The sequence below is a fragment of the Phlebotomus papatasi genome, chromosome 2 (assembly GCF_024763615.1).
Source record: "Phlebotomus papatasi isolate M1 chromosome 2, Ppap_2.1, whole genome shotgun sequence".
Taxonomy (NCBI): domain Eukaryota; kingdom Metazoa; phylum Arthropoda; class Insecta; order Diptera; family Psychodidae; genus Phlebotomus; species Phlebotomus papatasi.
Genome location: NC_077223.1, coordinates 13,770,337 through 13,790,535, shown reverse-complemented (window position 1 = coordinate 13,790,535; position 20,199 = coordinate 13,770,337). Strand labels below are relative to the sequence as shown.

The 20,199-nt window shown below is 33.7% G+C and overlaps 1 protein-coding gene across 2 annotated transcripts in view; it reads right to left on the bottom strand.

Moving 5' to 3' along the window:
- LOC129803854 (uncharacterized) overlaps positions 1 to 20,199 on the bottom strand; it is a 147,513-nt gene that overhangs the window by 68,685 nt on the left and 58,629 nt on the right. For both annotated transcript variants that reach the window (XM_055850669.1, XM_055850670.1), the window contains exon 2: positions 8,670 to 8,811. In XM_055850669.1, coding sequence (XP_055706644.1) covers positions 8,670 to 8,811 — 142 coding nt within the window. The remainder of the gene's footprint in view (positions 1 to 8,669; positions 8,812 to 20,199) is intronic.

The following is a 20,199-nucleotide window of genomic DNA, read 5'->3' as shown; positions in this document are numbered from 1 at the left end:
ACTGGTACCGTAAGTGTGGATGACTTTGACCCTCTCCTGTTCGTAAGCTTTTCTTTACTTCTAAAACTTGAGGATGGGCTTTACTGATTCGATCTACCTTGTCTGATCGGTGAGAAATGTTCTTAAGCAGTAGAAATTAAGAAAAGTTTACGAACAGGAGGGGGTCAAAGTTACACTCATGGAACAAAGACTCCCGCACTTACGAATTAATTAAGAATAATTTTAGTAACTCCGAAATGCAAATTGGTTGGTGATGCCATCTTTAAGTACTATGTATTTAGTTTTCGCTTTGAAAATCGTTACATCGATTAATTTATCGATAATTTAAATAAATTAATCCAAGAATTAATCCAATCATTTAAAGACAACAGAATATAGGACATAAGGCAAAAGAAGAAACACATTTACGAATTATTGGCCTCAATTCTGGGACCAAGATCAAGATCAAGAACAAGAAAATTTCAAGATTTTGGTATTCTGAAATCAAAAAATCAAGATCAAGATGTCAAATCTGTCAAATGTCTTGGAATCTTGAAATCCAAGACACAAACCGTGTGGATATCAAGATTTGCAATTCTGGAACCAATATTTCAAGATTCCAAGACGTCAAATTTCTTATTTCTTGAAATAATTCCAAGAACCTTTCGGAGGTGCTTAGAATTTTCAAGATACTAACAATTTTAAGAGTTTCATGCGGAAATTGTTTTTGATGAAGAATATTTCTATAAGAGATGGTACAAATAGAGAACTACTTTGAAAAATACTGCATTTGACCTTGTAATTTAATCGAAATGGTACGTATTTATAGATGTACATATCGAAGTACACCACTCAGAGGATACCTGCAAAATAATCATATCATGCATAAGCATTTCTTGGTTTATCACAAGTCACAAGATTGGTTTGCACTTCCTGTACTCCCGCTTATGGCCTCTCATTTATTCTTTGATACGTCCTATAATTAATTTTCCTAATTTATATGACGAAAATTCAACAAATTTAACAGAGAAATGAAGATATTTGTCAGAAATGATGTTTAGTTAAGTGTGGAAAATCTTGATCTTGGTTCTTAGCTAAGACATTTTAAGTTCCACAAATGCTTCGCGTCAGAATACGAAGTCTTGGTTTTGGAAATATTTGACAGCTTGAAATTTTGATCTTGAGCTTGGTCTCAGAATTGAGGCCATTGTCTGATTCGGAAAAACTAAAATTATTTTTTTAATAGAATGTGAAGATCTTCTAAAGCCAGTAAATACTTTAAATTGATGTAAAAACAAGAGTTCAGTATGAAATTACATAGAATTAAAATAGGTCGTACATTTTTTCATACAAAATCTACTAGCAAATGTACGTTTTTTATCGGAACTGAGAGAGTAAAATTTTTCATTTCGTATATCTTGATATGAAAAACTTTAGGAAAAGGATCTGTTTTGAAAATATATAACTATGCTTTTTATATTATAGATAGTCGTTGACATTTTGTATTTATGTGTATTATCTATGTCGACCGAAATCCCGAAAAGGCAAAATCTAGAACAGATTCTGAACGGAAAAATCCCGAAAGCAAAAATTCAGAGAAGCCAGAATTTCGGAAGATAAAATTTCGAAAAGCCAAAATCCCGAAAGACAAAATCCCAAAAACCAAAGTTCCGAAAAGCCAAAATTCCTAATAATAGTCAAAATCTTGATAGGGATGTAATTATGAGGAGGATAATGTGTAGAATAATTTCCCAAAACACAGAAAATATTCCTTTGCATACCACAAGCGCGAGTATAATCATGGAGTAGGTATGATAGGTTTAAAAATTCGGGATTATCGCTTTTGGAATTTCGGCTTTTCACAATTTTGGTTTTTCGGGATTCAGGCGTTTGGTTTTTTTCTATCGGTATTTTGGCTTCTTGGGATTTTAACCCATTCGGGATTTTGGCGTTCGGAATTTTGGTTTTCGGGATTTTGGCTTATTGGGATTCTGGCTTTCGAAATTTTAACAGGTAGGGTAAGTGTGCCAAATTTCGGCATAGTTGCATGCAAGCGTCAAAGTCTCAAGTTTAAAATGTAATATTTTAAATGCAAATTGAGTTTTTTTATTCTTTCTTCTGAAAGAGTGTTGCTTGGAACCTTGTAAAGAGTTTACCGTCTTTATTTACTCTAAAATCATTCTTAATACATTTTAAAATGAATAAAAATATAGACATAGCTTTGGTGCCCTATTTCGACCACCTTCACTCTCATAGTTCCTTGCCCTTCGGTAATTCTTCCAATATCTTTTTCACGTCATTATGTTTGTCGAAGTTACATTTTTGTTATTCTTCTTCATTATTCTTCATTTTTGCATTGTATAATCTCTAGAGTACGTAAAATCTAAAAGTTCATGGAAATTCGAGTAACAAAAAAGCTGGCCGAAATTGCAAGCTGGCCGGAATTTGGCACACTTACCCTACTAAAATATTATCAATACAACATGAATATGTTTATTTAAATTTAAATCATTTAAGTGTAAAAATTCACACAAACATTTAGAAATTGTAGTAAAAGTCGATTTTTGGGTTTTTCTTAAGTATTTCTTATGCAGATCAAATTCATTAGACGTATTTTTAATAAAGGATATTGATTGGAACAGTAAAATTATGCAATTTTATTTCATACTCTTTTTTTTTAAGAAAAAGAAAGCACTGAATGGATTAAGTAGTAGAGCGTTCACTAAACGTGTTTTTGGATATAATTCCATTTAGATTAAAAGAATTTTGTTTTAGAATTAAAGTTATTTGAATCACACTCTATAGACATCGCTGAACTTATTTTGACTGGCAGTGTATTTGTGAGAAAAACTACTTTTTTATGGGATGGCATGCCTGCAATGTGATTTATTATTAGGAAGTTTTACTACCTTAGTAAAAAAAACTGTTATTTAATGTATATAGAATAGTGTTGAACGAGGTTTCATAGTCTGAAATAATAACAATAAAAGTAAGAACTGAAAATTTTACATATGTATCAATCTATATTCCTTATAAAGGAAGTGAAATTGTAAGGAGATTTCCTTAGAATTATTTTAAAACTGTTAAGTTGTTATTACTTCAAATAATGCTTGGGGTAATAATTAATGCAAATTGACGATAATATAACATGAATATGGCTAAATTATCATATTATCCATAGGAAGCTAATTTTCCTTCTAAACAGCATAAGTTTTCAAAGCGAAATTAGTTACGACTATATAAATTAGGAACGTTATATGAGAGTAATAAAGTTAAAGCTAGCAATTTGTCATCATATTTAATATTTTTTTTAAATGATGGATATCACACAAATGATGTTACTATACAAAAAATTAGGGTGTAAACTTTATTTCATGATAGCAGATGATAGGGCTTTATCAAATTTAATTCGCCACATTGACCTATTTAATTAAATGGAACCTTTCAATTAATTTAACTGAAAATCCTCCCTAATTAGCACATAATGAATTCTGACCAATACATGTTACACCGAATGGTCCAATTAATTTCGAACGCTATTTTGTGAAATAGTGTGAAAGGACATTATTTGGGAAACGACATCGATTAACTTCTCGTATGCTATTGTATCAGATTTGTTTGCTTACTCTTGGATAGTTTTTTTTTTTAAAGGCGAGAGTTTAAAGTTGAAGAGTTCCTATGAAGAATTTGTCTTCATATCGATGGTTAAAATCAATCGTAAATTCCCATGGTGGCAGCTATGAAACCCTTATCATCAACAGGATGTCAAAAAATAAACACATAGAGGGTAAGATACCTAAATTTTCTACCCACTTCACCGATCACCCCGCGTCTTCAAATGGGTGTCGACTGCTAAGAAACTCAGGAGATGCCATCGACAGCAAGAAAGAAATGAAAATATTGACACTTTTTTTTTCAAGGTAAAAAAAAATAAGAGAAATACTTGTGGCACAGGGTGTTTCATGATTTGTTACTGGGGAATCTCTCAAAGTGTTTAAATTTGTCAAGAAAGTGGTTCAAGTGATACAACGCCCGTTGATTGTCGTGTCTGGAAAAATGATCAAATACACACAGAGTTGAGAAAAAGTTGGTTGCGGAGAAAAGGCGATGGCACAACAAGCTGGAGTATAATTCAATAAAACAAATTTCGATACACCATGAACTTCTTGCAAGTGAAGTGAGAAGTTTTTTCCCCATTTAAAAACAAATATTTATCTGCATTTTGAGCCTTATCGAATGATATGTTATGAGAGTGTTTCAATAGTAACGAATTTCTTTGCTAAGGCTTCAAGGGGGATTTATTTGGGATAAAATGGAAATTATGACTTTATTTCTGATTGTTGCTAGAACATATCCAAGGACAGTTTCATTTCATTATGATGCCCTTTGGTGATCCTTGAAAGTAATATACCTCTTGAAGTAATTATAAGTCGACTTGGAATAATATAAATTGGGAGATTCGATGAATGGCTAGCTAAAACACTATTTTAAATTTTAAAAATTTTGTTGACTTATTGTACAAGTTTTATAAAACTGTTGAACTTGAGAAAAATGGAGGGAGCCAAACAATAGACCTTCTTGTATGGATAATCCAAAGAGATTGGTTCAAAAACTGTTAGCCAGAATGGCTATAATTTAAAAAGAATGTCGATTTTGAAAGAATTTTTCTACATCAACTTCCTATGTAAAACTGATGATTTTTTAGCTCCAAATGCTCAGATAAGCGAGAGTTGGCGAGAATCCACTATACCTAAGAGGTTATTCATAAGCCAGAGGTGAGTGATAACAGTTTGAAACCGAACAAACGTCTAATAAAAATTGTACGTCAATGATCAAAACGCGACATGTATAATTTTTTTTAACGTTTCTTTGGTTACAAACAGTTGCTCACCCTTTGCTTATTGTGGTACGAGTTCTTGGTTCTGTGGAAAAAATTTTGGTTCTTCGAATTCCCTGAAAAAATATGTGGGTTCCCCATGAGTTCCTTGAGAAATGTACAGGTTCTTCAGGTTCCCAAAAAAATATATGAGTTCCTCGTTAGTTCCCTGAAAAATGTATAAGTTCCCTGGGTTCCCTGAAAAATACGTGAATTCCCCATGAGTTCCCTGAAAATGTCCATGGGTTCCCCGAGTTTCCAGAACAGTATGAGTTCTTAGAGAGTTCCCAAAAAACTGTGTGAGTTCCCTAGGTGCCCTAAAAATTGTATGAGTTTCCCGGGATCCTTGAGAGTTGTCTGAAAAATGTATGAATTCCCCAGGTTCCCTGGAAATTTTAAGGGTACTCCGTGAGTTCCTTGAAAATTATATGGGTTTTCTGGGTTCCCTGAGACTTGCCTGAAAAATGTATGGGTTCCCCGTGCTTTATAAAAAAAAAATGATGTATATTCATTGTAAGTTCCCTTGAAAAAAAGCATGAGTTCCCGGAGACTTCTCTGGGAACCATGTACCCAGGTTCCCCGTAAGTTCGTAACGGAATTCATGTACTATTATTTATTATTAGATAAGTGGAATTCATCGAGGAAGTTAGTATTATATGATAATACTGAGAAAGTACAAGAGGAAAACGTTTCGAATTCGGACTATACGTAATACTTTCATCGCATAACTTCAAATTTTGCATTTTGAAGTCCACCGTCATATTGAAAGTGTTATTCGATGGGTTATCAACTACTATTGGAACCGGTGAACGTCGGGGAAAAGGTGGTCAGCTTAGAAAATTCTAGATTCTTCCCAAAGCCTTCGGCTCAGACTGCAAGCCTTCCTCAGTGGTCAAATCTTGTCTTTTTTCGCTTTGTCATAAAGTCAGGGATTTCACAGGGCATGGAATCTTGGGCACTGCACTTAATTTGTATCTTTTTTTTTTTTAATAAATATTGGCTAATTTCAATTTTTGTGTGTTCTCTTACAGATTTCTTTGTGAGACTGAAATTTGAAAATTAAAATTAGCCAACATTTATTTTAAAAAAAATTACAAATTAGATGCAGTGTCCAAGATTCCATGTCCTGTGAAATCCCTGACTTTATGAGAAAGCGAGAAGAGACAAGATTTGACCACTGAGGAAGGCTTGGAGTCTGAGCCGAAAGCCTTGAGAAGAATATAGAATTTTCTAAGATGACCCCGTTTTCCCCGACGTTCACCAGTTCCAATAGTAGTCAACCGTTATATTTCAGGTGACTATAGCTACAATTTTGAGAAAATAACTTAAGTAAAATTGTGATCAATGCCGTGTAAAAGATACTTAAATAGGGTTTCCCTAAAACCACAAGGTGCTATCTGTAACTGTTTGGGCTCTAGATCTTACAACGAACGGAAATGGCGTGAAGCAATTTTTAACAGAGCGTAAGAATAAATTTGCAACTAACGTAAGAGTTGAAGTGTTTTTCATTTTGGTTAATTTATTGAAATACCTGGATATTTCCCCCTTGATAATTTCTTAGTGGTGTCAAAAGGAATTTTTTGGGCGGGTGCTGCGAGGAGGCGAGAAGTGAGATATCAAATAAAGTGATGACGATGAGACTTTTTCCCATGGTACCCTTGTGCGAGAGAGATGTAAGCCATGAAGAGTGGGAATTGACGAGAAAAATCTCAAAAGAAAATATCGAGAAAATTGAGGGTGATTTTGCAGGAGGAAATTGGCCAAATGGGGGATTTTCTCCTGTCTCTCTGGAAAAATTTTCCTTTCATTTCTGTTTCTGTCACCAACAACCATCACGTTTCTCCCCCCCTTGCAAAATATCAACGTAATTGAAGGACATTTAATCAGAGACAAATTAGACATGTGAATTGGGGAAAGTTTTATTTTATGAGCAAAACTGCGTTTATGCGGAAAATTTAATTGACTATTGGCAAAAATGGGAAATTCAACGTCAAAAAATCAAGCGGTTTTTTTTAGAAATTATTTAATGCCCCCATGATTCGCTATAATGTTGATGCTGCATTCCAATTTATTTTTACATTATGTACCTTTTTGTCATCTGCATAAATGTAATTGCAATTTAACAAATAAATTAATTAGATAAATGCGGGTTGGTGAAACAGAAATAATGCTGATGGAGAACACTGATAAGCATTTAATGTGGTTTTTCATTTTCAAAACGGAAGTATTTTAAATGTTGAATTGTAACCAAAGTGTTGCATTTCTTTATCCCTTTGAATAAAACATGTTAATTGTTTTCCTTTTAAGGAATAGTTGCGCCATTGTTCGTGTATTTCTATGAAAATATTAATAAAATGAGTATGTAGCAGTTATTACTTCATGAAAAAATTACTTGAACTCTATAGAGACATCAAGAATATGATATACTTTCAATCTTATCGATATCGACATAATTCTGTCCCATTTCTTCAGAGAGTTATCTATTTATTAGAATTATTCTGCACGTCTTGCATGTTGCAAAAGAAGACGTTACGAATGAGGTTTATGCGTTTGTCTGTTCTTAATGATTTTTAGGCTAAATCAAGGGGAAGATTGTAGGTTCGAACTTGTTAATTCTCGGAGTAATAAAATTCTAAGTTGACTTACAAAAACCACTGTTGAATATAATAATTAATAATGATGATTTCTTTATAAATTATTTCAAGTATAATTATTCAAGTATTTCAATCCGAATTTAAACAAGTTGAAGACGGTAACGAATTTGAATTTGAAATAATCTGTTACCTCTGTCTTAACTATGAATTTTTGAATCGATTTTCCTATAGGGTAAGTGTGCCAAATTTCGGCATAGTTGCTTGCAAGCGCCAAAGTCTTAGGTTTTAAATGTAATATTTTTAATACAAATTGATTTTTTTTGTTATTTCTTTTTAAGGAGTGTTGTTTGGAATCTTGTAGACAATTTATCGTCCTTATTGCCTTTAAAATCATTCTTATTGCATTTTAATATGAATAAAAATGTAGACATAGCTTTGGTGGCCTATTTCGGCCACCTTGGTTCTCATAGTACCGTGTCCTTCCGGAATTCTTGCAAAGTCTTTTTCACATCATCTCGATCTTAGAATGGATATTTTTCGCTACTATTTTGCACTGTTTATTCCCTATAAGGTAAAGTACCCTCTAGTCGGCCGGTTTCTCAACTCGGCCAGTTGAATTATTTAACCAATTTTTTAACGTTTTATAGTCAATTTCTATGAAATTTTCACTGATTTACGTTATATATAATATAATACACCTTCTAATGTTAAATCGGTAAGACCATATTATAACAAATCTAAGTAAATTGAACAAATAGTTGCACTGGCCGAGTTGAGAAACCGACCGACTACAGGGTACTTTACCTTAGTTTGCAAAAATTAAAAATTCATGGAATTTTGAGGAACAAAAGAGGTGGCCGAAATTGCAAGCTGGCCGAAATTTGGTACACTTACCCTAAATATAATTGCGAATTTTGGACAGCTTTACATTTTCTACGTGTCCATATTTCTTGATCCTAAATTCTGAAATAATTTTCAGTGTACAGCTTATAACTCAAGCATTCTGAGAAGTATTTTTCATTTGTCCATATACATTCATATTTTTATTAATGTGAATTAATACATTAGGATCCTGAGGACCCAAGACCATCGAATTCGAAATGCCTTATTATTCATAGGATACTTCATCTAAATAACTTTCTATTGAGCGATTAATGACGTGTATTGTGTCTTCTTAAGATGTTGAAATATTATTTGCTTTGGCTGTTATTTGAACTCACGTGTAAATGGGCTTGATGTTTCCTTCTTTGTACCAGATGACGAGTTGCACCTTATCCGTCATCATTGACTGAGAAATAGGCACCAGCTCACAAGGCATCGACGCTTCCAGTCCCACAGCTGTTTGCACCTCCGAAAGTGGTCCTGTATTGAATAAAAAGAGAGAAAGAAGACCTTATGAAGTACTTCACACAAAGACCTCATAACATTCGAGAAATAATTTCGGGGAAATGAAATTTGGGCCAGAGGGAATGCGTGATTCTGGAGGAGTGGATGAAATGGGGAAGACTTAGCAATTAAATTTGAATGCCGAGAATAAAGTGAGTGTATGTGATGTGAAAAGGGAACCACGGGGGATAATTGATATGCTATATATTGGATGGGCCAGGCAGGGTTGATGAGGAAAAAAGAATTCCCGGGGTTGAATAATAAAATAGAAATTGATGTGAATTGTGGCGGTGAATTTGTAAATGCCCTTTGAGAGAAACTCTATTATACCCATTAACGAATTCTCTATACCCATTTTTTTTTCCTCTTTCTCTATTTGTTCCAACCTTCATTGGGAATCTCAACCACTTGCTCTTCAAAGGCTCTTGAAAATCATTCAGCGCAGATAGATTATTGATAAGATCCTCCGACTTTCGAAAAGGATGGAGTGTCTCAATTGGTTTTAATAAAAATCATTTGAATTGCTTCATTTGTTGGCCTTAGATTGTGGCTTCTGATATCGTCGACTTCTTGGCTAGCAACCCTTCAGCTCATTTTGGACCAAGAAAAAGGGTGCGTTCCGGACATTTATTGACCCGAAACTGACCAGGTGGTCTCATCAGGGTGTGTCTTTTTATTAAATTGCCTTTGTTATTCAGCCGAAGTGCCTCTCGAACGACTATCTTTAGAAACTCGATGATATTACAGTTTAGTGCAAGATATTTGATATCAGATAATGCTAACTCCTTGAATTCAATTTTGATTTGGATAATAACTTAGTATCTTTTTAGCAAAATAGGGGAAAGCGTGGTACTTTCGGACGACTTTGACCGCTTTGACCCACTATAATATTATTTTTTAATAGCTAGTCCAAAGCCACTAATTTCCCGAAAAGACCTGTGGGCTAAGAGCAGAGTCACATTGATAGTGAGCAAAAAAAACTGTACGATTAATTTCTCTTAAAGTTTTTTTTGCTCACCGTTTATTGAATTTTCATTTTATTTCTTAAATTTTCTTATATTATTTTCAACTAGTGCCACCGAGTATGAGTTAAGGTAATAACGATAATGGAAAATTTGCGTAAGAATTGCAATGAAAATGCGTAAATTAACGAAATACGGTGAGGCTACGGCGAGCATTTTATTGCCAATGTGATTCTGCCCTAAATCTATAAAGGACATAGAAAAAATTTGACCATTTGACAGGTCGGTGTCAAGCATAACTTTTGCCAAGTAGCGTTCGTCTGGTGTATATAAAAGCTGGGTCAGTTACATACATAATGCAGTACGTGTAGTACAGTTTCTTCGGCGTTGTTGCAACCTCTACGGGTTTTATTGCACTCAACACTCAAGTCTGTTGAGGTGTTTATTTAGGCAATGTTCAATGAGAAGATCAGCAAACTTCCGCGCTTTGCAGCGACTGCTGCCCACCAAGGGATTCCGATCAAAATCTTTAAATCCAAAATCCCTAAATCCAAAATCCCGAAAGCTAAGATCCCGAACGCTAAAATTCCGAAAGCCAAGATCCTGAGAGCCAAAATCCCTAATTCATTAAATCGGGAAATTATTCTAAACATTTTCTTCCATATAATTTCATCTTTTTCAGGATTTTGAACATTCGGGATTTTGACTTTCGGGATTTTGGCTTTTGGGATTTTGGCTTTCGGGAGTGGCCCAGACCACCTGATTCCGAGCTCCGGCCAGTGGTATCCGGCCCCTGACGACCCCCATGAGCCGTCGATAAGAGTGTTACCGTATCGGGTTCATTGATGTCCCATTCAAGTATCTCCACTCAGCTCTCGTGAGTAGTGTAGTATTCATGTAGGGTTCCGATCAAAATCCGGAAAGCCAAAATCCCGAATGAACCAAAATCTGTAACGCCAAAATGCCGAATGAAATAAAATCCCGAATGCCAAAATCCATTGAAACTGTTATAATAGTATATTAAAATGGTTCATAATATATTTAGTACAGTTTCTAGATCAGGAAAATTTCATTAAATCAAAATTTTCATCCCTGGCTTCTGCAAACCTTTTGAATCTATTTCACTCTTTCGCATTCAAATCCAAATTGTGATGTTAAAAAGAAGAAGAGGAGTGCCAAATTGTGGCAAGATATATGCAAAACATTTGAGAAAGAAAGTGATACGAATTTATATTTGATTTAATTTTCCTGATCTAACGCTGTGTCAGAAACTTGACTTCCTCACTTTCCCTTTGTCAATAATGATTTATTACTTAACCAATTTTTATTTTTACTGACCATTTTTCCAAATTACTGCCTAATCTATTGCAGTCATTTAAAAATACAGTGGGACCTCGATAGAGTCAACTAATTATTTCCAGGCCTGTTGACTCTGTTGGAGTCCGAAAAAATCAATTAAAATGTGATTCATGTTTGTTCTAGATCACTGATATATTCAAAACGATAGTCGAATTTTCATTTAATTAACCGGAGATCTCAGTGGTGCAATAGGCAATGCAACTGGTCTTGGGCAGACGAGATCTCTGACTCGACTCTCAAAGTTGTGAGTTCGAGTCCCGTCCGGTGGAATCAACTGAATGTCGAGAAAAAGATATTTTCACTGTGATAAAACGTAATAAAATGCACCGCCTCTGCACAAACCTTCAGGAGCACGGAAGAAGCATTCACTACGGTGAAGGCGTTCCTAGGCGATCTACGATTAGCAGATTCTTCCAACACGAGGCACATTGTAATGATTACATTGTAATACCAAATAAAGTGTCTCGATACGATTAATAATAATAATTTAATTACCACATAAATTCTACACTCTTTTGCCCAAAAAAGCCATATGTATGGGCAAAAGTTGAAGATTAATGACAGATTTTGCGGAATGTTTTTATTATTAGTAAATATCTGAAGTATGAATTACACTCCATGTGGTAATATTGAGGTCCACTCACGATGTTAAGGTAAGGAAATGGTGTCCTAAAGATTTCTTTTTAGAAAAAAAATGTACAAAAGAAGGGCGTTTTAACCGTTTTTTGCTGGCCAATTTTAATTTTCTGTCTCTTATTTATTTTTTTGAATCAAATTTTCTTAAATTAAAAATGTAACTTAAAATTAATTTACACTTTTTCTTTAGAAGGGTAATTTTTATGGTCATTTAACATGTTTATTTTTTTAAACAAGTTGGTTCTTTAAACAGTTTGAATAAATTTTGAAAAAGTTTCTTCACTATGTTGTACTCAAGAAATCTAGCATCCTGTACGTTTTTCCTTACATTACGAATTTCCTTATATAGCGATCATAGGCTTAATCAAAAAAAAAATTAAGACAAGAGAGAAAAGACAAGAGAACTTTATATCCGTCCAAACGCTTAAAATCTCGAAAACAAGATTATTTTGTTGGAAAATGATTACACGGTTAATATACGAATTTTATCATAATATTACCATGTTACATAAATGATTTTCTTGTGTTAAAAACGTTACATTGATACACCAAAACACTGATTTTAATTTCGAAAAATCATAATAAAATCATATAATATTATTAGTTTATTAATAAAGGAAAAATTGACTCTATCGGAGTCAATTTGGGTCCAAGTTGACTCTATCGGAGTCCATAGAGTAAAAAATAGCTGTTGACTCTATTGGAGATTGACTATATTGGGGGTTGACTCTATCGAGGTCCCACTGTATATTTAAATTTCTTAGGTGTAAGTACACGAAAGTTAAAATGTCATAAAAATAGCTAAATTTTATAGCAGTTGTAACTAAGAATTATAAAGGATTATCAAAAAATCAATTAGTGCACTAAAGACACAATCTTCTTTTGGATTTTTTGGATTATGAAGGCAAGAACATTACGATGAATCCGTTTAATCTCTGTTCCCACGCCAAATTTCATTGTTAACAATCCCTAAGGCACTGTAAGCCCTTTACCAAGTCTCTGTGAATTCTTTTAAAATCTATTTTCTAAGCCACAAGACCTTTCCAAGTGCCATCGATGACGGTTTGACGAGGATGAAAACGCTCTTGTTATTTTTATTCCAATAAAATTCTGTCGTCCCAAAAAATCATGCTGTCAAACTCCAGTGTTTGCCTGAATGATGCAGAGGGCGAGAGGATGGCCAGGAATTTCCAATAAATACATTTTTTTGCCCCATAAATGTTTGTGGGTAGATATTTGAGGTTTTCGAGAGTTTGAAAATTGTGGTGACTCTTTTAGCACTCGCACCAGCCACGAATTTATTGGTGTCTTTTAATTTATTATTAAATCAACAAGCTAAAGTCGCACCCATGGAGGAAAGGTGGATAGGATTAGGTTTGGTGTAAATGTGGGGGAGGTATTTTTGGAGGGAGTTTTGATGGTTTTTCACGCCATTTCTGAGTCACACTTTTCCATTCACCTATTTTTGGCCCTTGTAGTGAAACACTTGAGGGATTTAATTTGTTGGTGAGGTGTGTAGATTTTTTTTTGTATACTCCCCGATCTGTTGTTGTTTTTGTCCTCAATTGAGTTGTTATGTGTGGCAAATGACTTTCCAAGAGGGGAGAAAATTTTAATGCTGCATCAACAAAAAAAAATAAGCCAGTGGAAAATCCTACAAGATAATAAATTTATTTAAGGTTTCCTCTTTCACGCCGTTCGACTTTGGGGAGAAAGTGCCGAGTGTGATGGGAAAATAAAAAGGGAAATTAGGAGGAAAATCCAAAACAGAGAAGATTCTCTGTCTTCGCCATGGGTATGAAATTAAAGAAAGAAAATTTCATTTTTATTGCCTTTTTTTGGTGCTATTCTTCAGGCTTTTTTTGTTGTTGTTGTCTTTCTTGCCTTTTATTTGTTTTCTTGTGGACAAGCACGAGGCACAAATTTCATTGAAAAGGCTCACAATTGTACGAACTCGTGGTATTCAACTGGAGCACAAGTGATTTAGCATGGTCCTTTTCAAAGGATGCTCTAAGCTAGAGTACAAATACCATAGAAATCGGTGGCTTTCTTCTGCTTTGCTTCTTGAGCTCAGATTAATTAAAATGTACTCTATAGTAAAAAAGTTGTAATATTTTATTACTATCATGGTTAATTTGTGTAATCTCAAGTAATAAAAATTATCTCTAACTGTTTAATTTTTTATGCTAAAAACTGAAGATAATCTTGGTTTGAAAAATAAATTTTTGCAACGTCTTGAAGCGAATTTTGGACAATTTAGATAAAATGAAGCTAATCTGATCAGTACCGTAGAAAGAGTGTTTTATGTTTAAAAAAAAATTAATGCAAAAAAATTTTTCACTAGGGGGAGATGGGTTCACTTTGAGCTACGGGGTTACATTGGATATACAATTTTTTCGCATATTTTTAAAAAGAAATGGGTTTTAATATAATGTAATTTTGATAGACAAAACAATTGTGGATCTAAATAAAATAATTGCAAGGATCAGCTTCCTTCACAAATATTCGAAAAAAATGTATATCAACGTAACCCTACAGCTCAAAATAGCCCCATTTCCTATATCAATAAAACATAAAATATAAACTAAAAAAAAACAAAACTTGTGAAATTTTAATTCAATTTATTAATAACATAGGACGATCTGTCCTTTGTACAATGGAAATGCAAAATTAGTCTGAAAAGAACTCATGTTGAACACGAGAAATCATGGCAGCCACAAATCTAAGGATCAGATCCTTCTAACAGATAAGGAGTCTTGGAGATTACGACTACCCGAACTGGGCATACGGAGATACGAAGACGTAGTGGATGGTCTAGTCACCACAAGTATCCTGTGATACTCCAGCACACAATTACCGTTAGAAAAAAGTGGACGACCAAAGTTTGAATCCACCCAAGGAGAAATATGATCTAACTTTCGAAGTTCGAAGACATACCGTATACAGGAAATAAGAGCCCTATTCAATTGGTTTTACATCTCACAGTCAGAACTGAAGTATATGAGGCTGAATGGTTATTCAACTCCATGTGTGGAAAGGGGACAATCACAGCTTTATCAAGGACAAGTTTTGTGTCCTGAGGCGTAAAGGACTAAAAACGACGCAAAGTGCGTAATATCACTGAGAAAAAAAACTGCGGTGCGATTAATTTTTTCTTCATAAATTTAACACTTCTTAGGTGTAAAAATATATCAACATTTTTAATGTTAATTTTACACCTTTTTAAGGGTAAAATTAACATGAAAAGGGTAACTTTAACCCCTAATACACCTAAAAAGCATAATATTTACACCGATTTCGGATCAATACTGCAGGGTAAAATTAAGATTTTCGGAATGTTATTTTAACTTTTTCGAATTTCTTTCATCAGTGATAAAGTAGACTTTCTGGCAAATTTTAGTCGCATGATCAGACAAGTAAGAGTTTAATTGAAAATGCTTCCCAGATTCTTGGTCCTGGAAGTGAGAGGAATCACCTCATTAGAGAGATATAGTTATGAGGGTCAGAATTTCTCCAACTGGTATGAATTCCTAAGGCTTGAAATTTAGCAGGATTGAGAACAAGGCCATACCAATAAGCCCATTGACAGAGTCTTGAGAGATCATCAATGGTTTCGTTTAGTAATAATCTTTAGGAGAGACAAAACCATTCCTTTGAAGTGGCTTTGTGAAACCTTTTCGAAAATTTTCCGGAAGATCCGTTTAGCGCTGATTCGAATTTCGGTATTCCTGAAATTTTAATTGTCAACAATTCTTTGCATAATGTCAATAACGTGTAAACCTTGTTGCAAAAGTGAATTTTTGAGTAGTTTTGTAGAATTTCCGGATGGCAGAACATTTGAATTGCAGTTTAATTAAAATAAATGTCCTTTTCGTGAACTTACTCACTTTTATGAAACTCCACTGAGAGAAATCCGAAAAAGTTAAAATAACATTCCAGAAATGTTAATTTTACCTTGCATTAATGATCCGAAATCTGTGTAAATATTACCCTTTTTAGGTGTATTAGGGGTTAAAGTTACATTTTTTCATGTTAATTTTACCCTTTAAAAGGTGTAAAATTAACATTAAAAAATGTTGATATATTTTTACACCTAAAGTATTAAAATTATGAGGAAAAAAAGTTAATCGCACCCCCTTTTTTTTCTCAGTGTCGGTCGGTTTAAACGTTCGAACTTCTAGCAGACTTTTAAGTAAGTTCTCTCTGATATACCTTCTAATCGGTACAGAAAAAAACTCAACCGGAGACAGCTCTCCAATCGAGAAGGTTATTACTGAACGAGAAGAATAATCTCCTTAAAAATATGAAAAGACTGGGATGAATCCTCACCAGAGTAAAGTGAAAGTCGTCTGTGTATAAATTACGATAATTGCTATCCGCAGTAACAAGGAACTTGCGGAAGATCATTAATAAAGAGTGAGAACAGGACAGGTTTTCAGGTACACCCTATGCCAAGTGGTTTGGAAGAATTTCCAACAGATTTGACAATTTTCTCAACAAATTGATAACAAAAAATTTATGAACTACGTATTGGTCACTATTTTTGTTTTTTACTAATCGATCTGTTAATTTTCCGACCAAAAATATCTATTTAATTTTTTTTCTTTTTTGATTCATGTGTCCTTTCCGTACCATTCTTCTAAGGTTAGTAATTAAAGACAAAATATGTCAGTGAAAGGTTGAGTAAATTAAATTTTCAATGCTAAAGGATAAATTTTTAAACTGTAAAATCTCTCTGTCTCTATATATAAAGTATTTACCACACTAAATTAAAAAAGCTCATAAAATATATTTAAGATATTAAAAGCTTTCAAGATAATTAATGGTTCAATTAATCGGAGACTGTCATTAGACTGAAATGTTTCACCAATAAAGACGAGAATAAAGATGTCAAGGTGGTGGTTCCGATTCATTTAATCTCGATGAAAATGTCTCTTTCATTTAAGAAATTTAATTTAAAAATTGTCACTAAACAGTGATTTTTATTTAAATTTTATAGATTATTTATAAATATAGTTTATTAGGACACACGTATTAAGATAAATGAAATGATTTTTTTTATCAATTGCTTTATAGAACTGGTTTTTTTTTACAATTGCTATTTCCACAATTTGTAATTAAAAAAACTTTTTTGGGAACTCTATTAAGATTGTTTTGGAACTGGGTTTAGGGAAATCGTTCAGGCTTCGCACATTATTATTAGTATAATTCTTATTATTAGAGTATTAAGGTGGTCCTAAAGCAGACCCAGGTACTGCGACAGGCGCGACAGGTCAATCTAATGTACTCATTCTTCTTTGTTTGTTAGAGCTTTATTTTGGTGTCCTTAAGAAAGGACAGTAATGCCTAATGCCCAGCGCACAGTAACTTTTGTTTAGTAAACATGTTTTTGACATTTCAATGAAAGTAAATGCGATCTAGATCTAGTCATCTCGCTCATTCTCATAGGAAATTTTGAAAACATGTTTACAAACAAAAGTTATTGTGCGCTGGTCATAACGCACAATAACTTTTGTTTTGAAAACATGTTTTTGACATTTCAATAAGAGTGAATGAAATAGAGATCTGGTAATCTCGCTCTCTCTCATAGGAAATTTTAAAAACATGTTTATAAACATAAGTTATTGTGTGCTGGACATGAAGCTCCAGGTTGGGACCATTTCATAACAGAGCTAGGGTAAACAGTGAAATTACATTAGAGTAAGGATTTCAAGCTTCGAAAATCCTCTGGCTTCAAATAATTTATATTTTTCCAATTTTCTTTAATGAAAATTACCTAATGGCAATATAATTTAAAGACCCAGTCTTAAGTCATACATTTCCTGAAAAAATAGGTCGGATTCATTAATGGAATATGGGAAAAATATGAAGTATACGAAACCAGAATGTGTGCGAAGCCTGAAAGTCTTCCCCTACAGCTCAATTTTCTTAACTTTTGTAGGATAAATTTGGAGGTGGTTGAACATTTCTGAAATTGGTGAATAAAGTGAAATACAAGTCCGTGGAAATGATGTAGAAAAGCCATAATTGGAATTAATTTATTAAAATTCTGAAGATTCTCAACTCGACATTTTAATTTAGAATCCACATAATTAAATTTTATTACATTAAGCATTCGTTTATGAAATACCGAGTTATTAATACAGTGAATAAGGACGTTAACACAATGTTTTAAGGCACCACCAGACAGGGGTCTGGTTAGAATATGACAAATTATTATCCCCTAGTTCTGGTGTGGAAATTTGTAACGTCTCCGTCCTTCATCTATTCTTTCACTCACTCCCTTGTCTAAAATTTAACTCTTCAGCATCAATAACTTTCAAGATTTCTCCTTCAGCCATATAGCACCATTTTCTTGGCGGCATATGTGAAAAAGAGTATGGAGGAGTGCTCGAAATTATTACCAGAATAATTTGTTACTCCAAAGCGACAGTTTCGGGTGGTGTGTGAAGCAGAGAAAATTGTATTTAATTACATTTTCATTAACATTTCCATACAATAAAATTCTGATGAATTTCAACTTCCCAACACACGAAGATAATCAAACTCGAGGGAATTCTTGTCACATACACGCGCCATCATCAGAACTTTTCCCAAAACCGCCGTACTTTTATTTCGTATTGCAGTACAAGAGGAAAAAACATTGAAATAACATCGCATTTGCATGTCCATTATCTAAATTAGAAGATTTCGTAATTAGATTAAATATGAAATTGAGATTGCCGCGTGTGTGCTACCAAAGTTCTGCGATTACTACCGCAAGGAAAATTGGTTGAAACAAGGGGCTTGGTGCTAAGTTAATTCCTAACACATATTTGTGCTTAACTGCCAAAACACATTAGAATAAGTGCCAAATTACTGGCACAGAATTAAAATTTCTGAATGAAATTACATTAGGGTTTAGTTATCCCTTTAAGGACGAGAGGATCAAAAATTGGGGATAAGAAAAAATCACTTCTTCTCACGTTTTAGTGGAAAACATAGCTTTAGAAGCCCGTATAGGAAAATTTTTATTTTAGGACACCGCTGTAAAAATCGTTCTTAAAGAGGTAATACAATATACCATTCTCTCAAATTCGAGCATCCGAGATCGAAATATCATCCGAATTGTGGAAACATTCGGGTGTTAAACTAGTTTGAAATGCAACGTTTTTTGGTTCACCCATATACTAAATCTAAAACCTCTTGCATTGATCTAAAATCAATGAATTTTTCTTCAGTTTGTCTTTTTTAACATATAAGGTAAGGTGGTACACGTTGGACAATAATGGTACAATTTGGACAGGGATTTTTCTTGATAAATTTAGTACTTCATTTTTATTTGTATATTTTTAAGCTTTAGTTTTATAATTTGGTTCCTTGTGTTTAAAAACAAATTTTGTACTGTATTTAGCAAGGAAAAAGTCATGTCCAACTTGTACCGGCGAATTGTCCAATTTGAAACACTATGTCCAACTTATATCACTTTACCCTACCTGTAATCCCGGGCCTTGGGACAACCGATTATCCACTCTTAAAGACCCAGGACACAGAGCACAATGCTCCCCTTTCTATGGTCTGATCAATACTGACTCCCTTTCTTCTCGCATTCATGATACTCTTTTGCTACCACGAAGGGAAAATCACATACGATTTTCAAAAGAATAGCCGTTAGGATTATTGTAAAAGAACCTAGTCCCCGGCGAGTGACCTTCAAAGTTGAAGCCAATTTCTTACTTTCACATACAAATAGGTATGGGAATTTTTCTGCACTCGTGATCGTTATGCTAAATATTTAAAAAGTGAGAAGTTTTTCCGTATTATAAGATACCTTTCCGTATGGATGGAATAAATATACTAAATTTTTGTTTACATAAATTTTTTCCTTGGAGCACTGTGAGCTGAGTCCGAGATCAATTTAGGAATTGGCTTCAAATAGCTCCATATAAAAAGACCAACTTGCCAGACGCTTGAAAAGAACTGAATCCTACATACCGTCGTTGCGGGTGACTTTGAATTCTGCTGTCTCTAAGACTTTCTTAAATTCTAGCACTTATTAACGGAAGTTGTCGATCCGGTCTACTATGCCAAAGTTTGTTAAGGAATGTCATGTACCAAGAAACGTACAAGGACTCTCAAAAGGATACTTGTGGTTTCAGTAATATTCAATAAAATGTTTATATAGTTATTTTGCAAAAAAAACGGCTCTGTGGTAAAGTTACCAGAAGGTCTAATTCCAAAAGCTGTTTCAGAGCAGTAAATTGTCTAAATCTATTCTAAACTTAACTGGCTAGAATAATCCACTACGATTTTGTTAATTTCTTTTTTTTTATTAAAATACTTTTCATCCAATTATATGGGGTCTTAAAAAAATGCCTGAGATTTACAAGATGACGTGGTCGCCATTTTGATTTGATGTTTCTGTCCA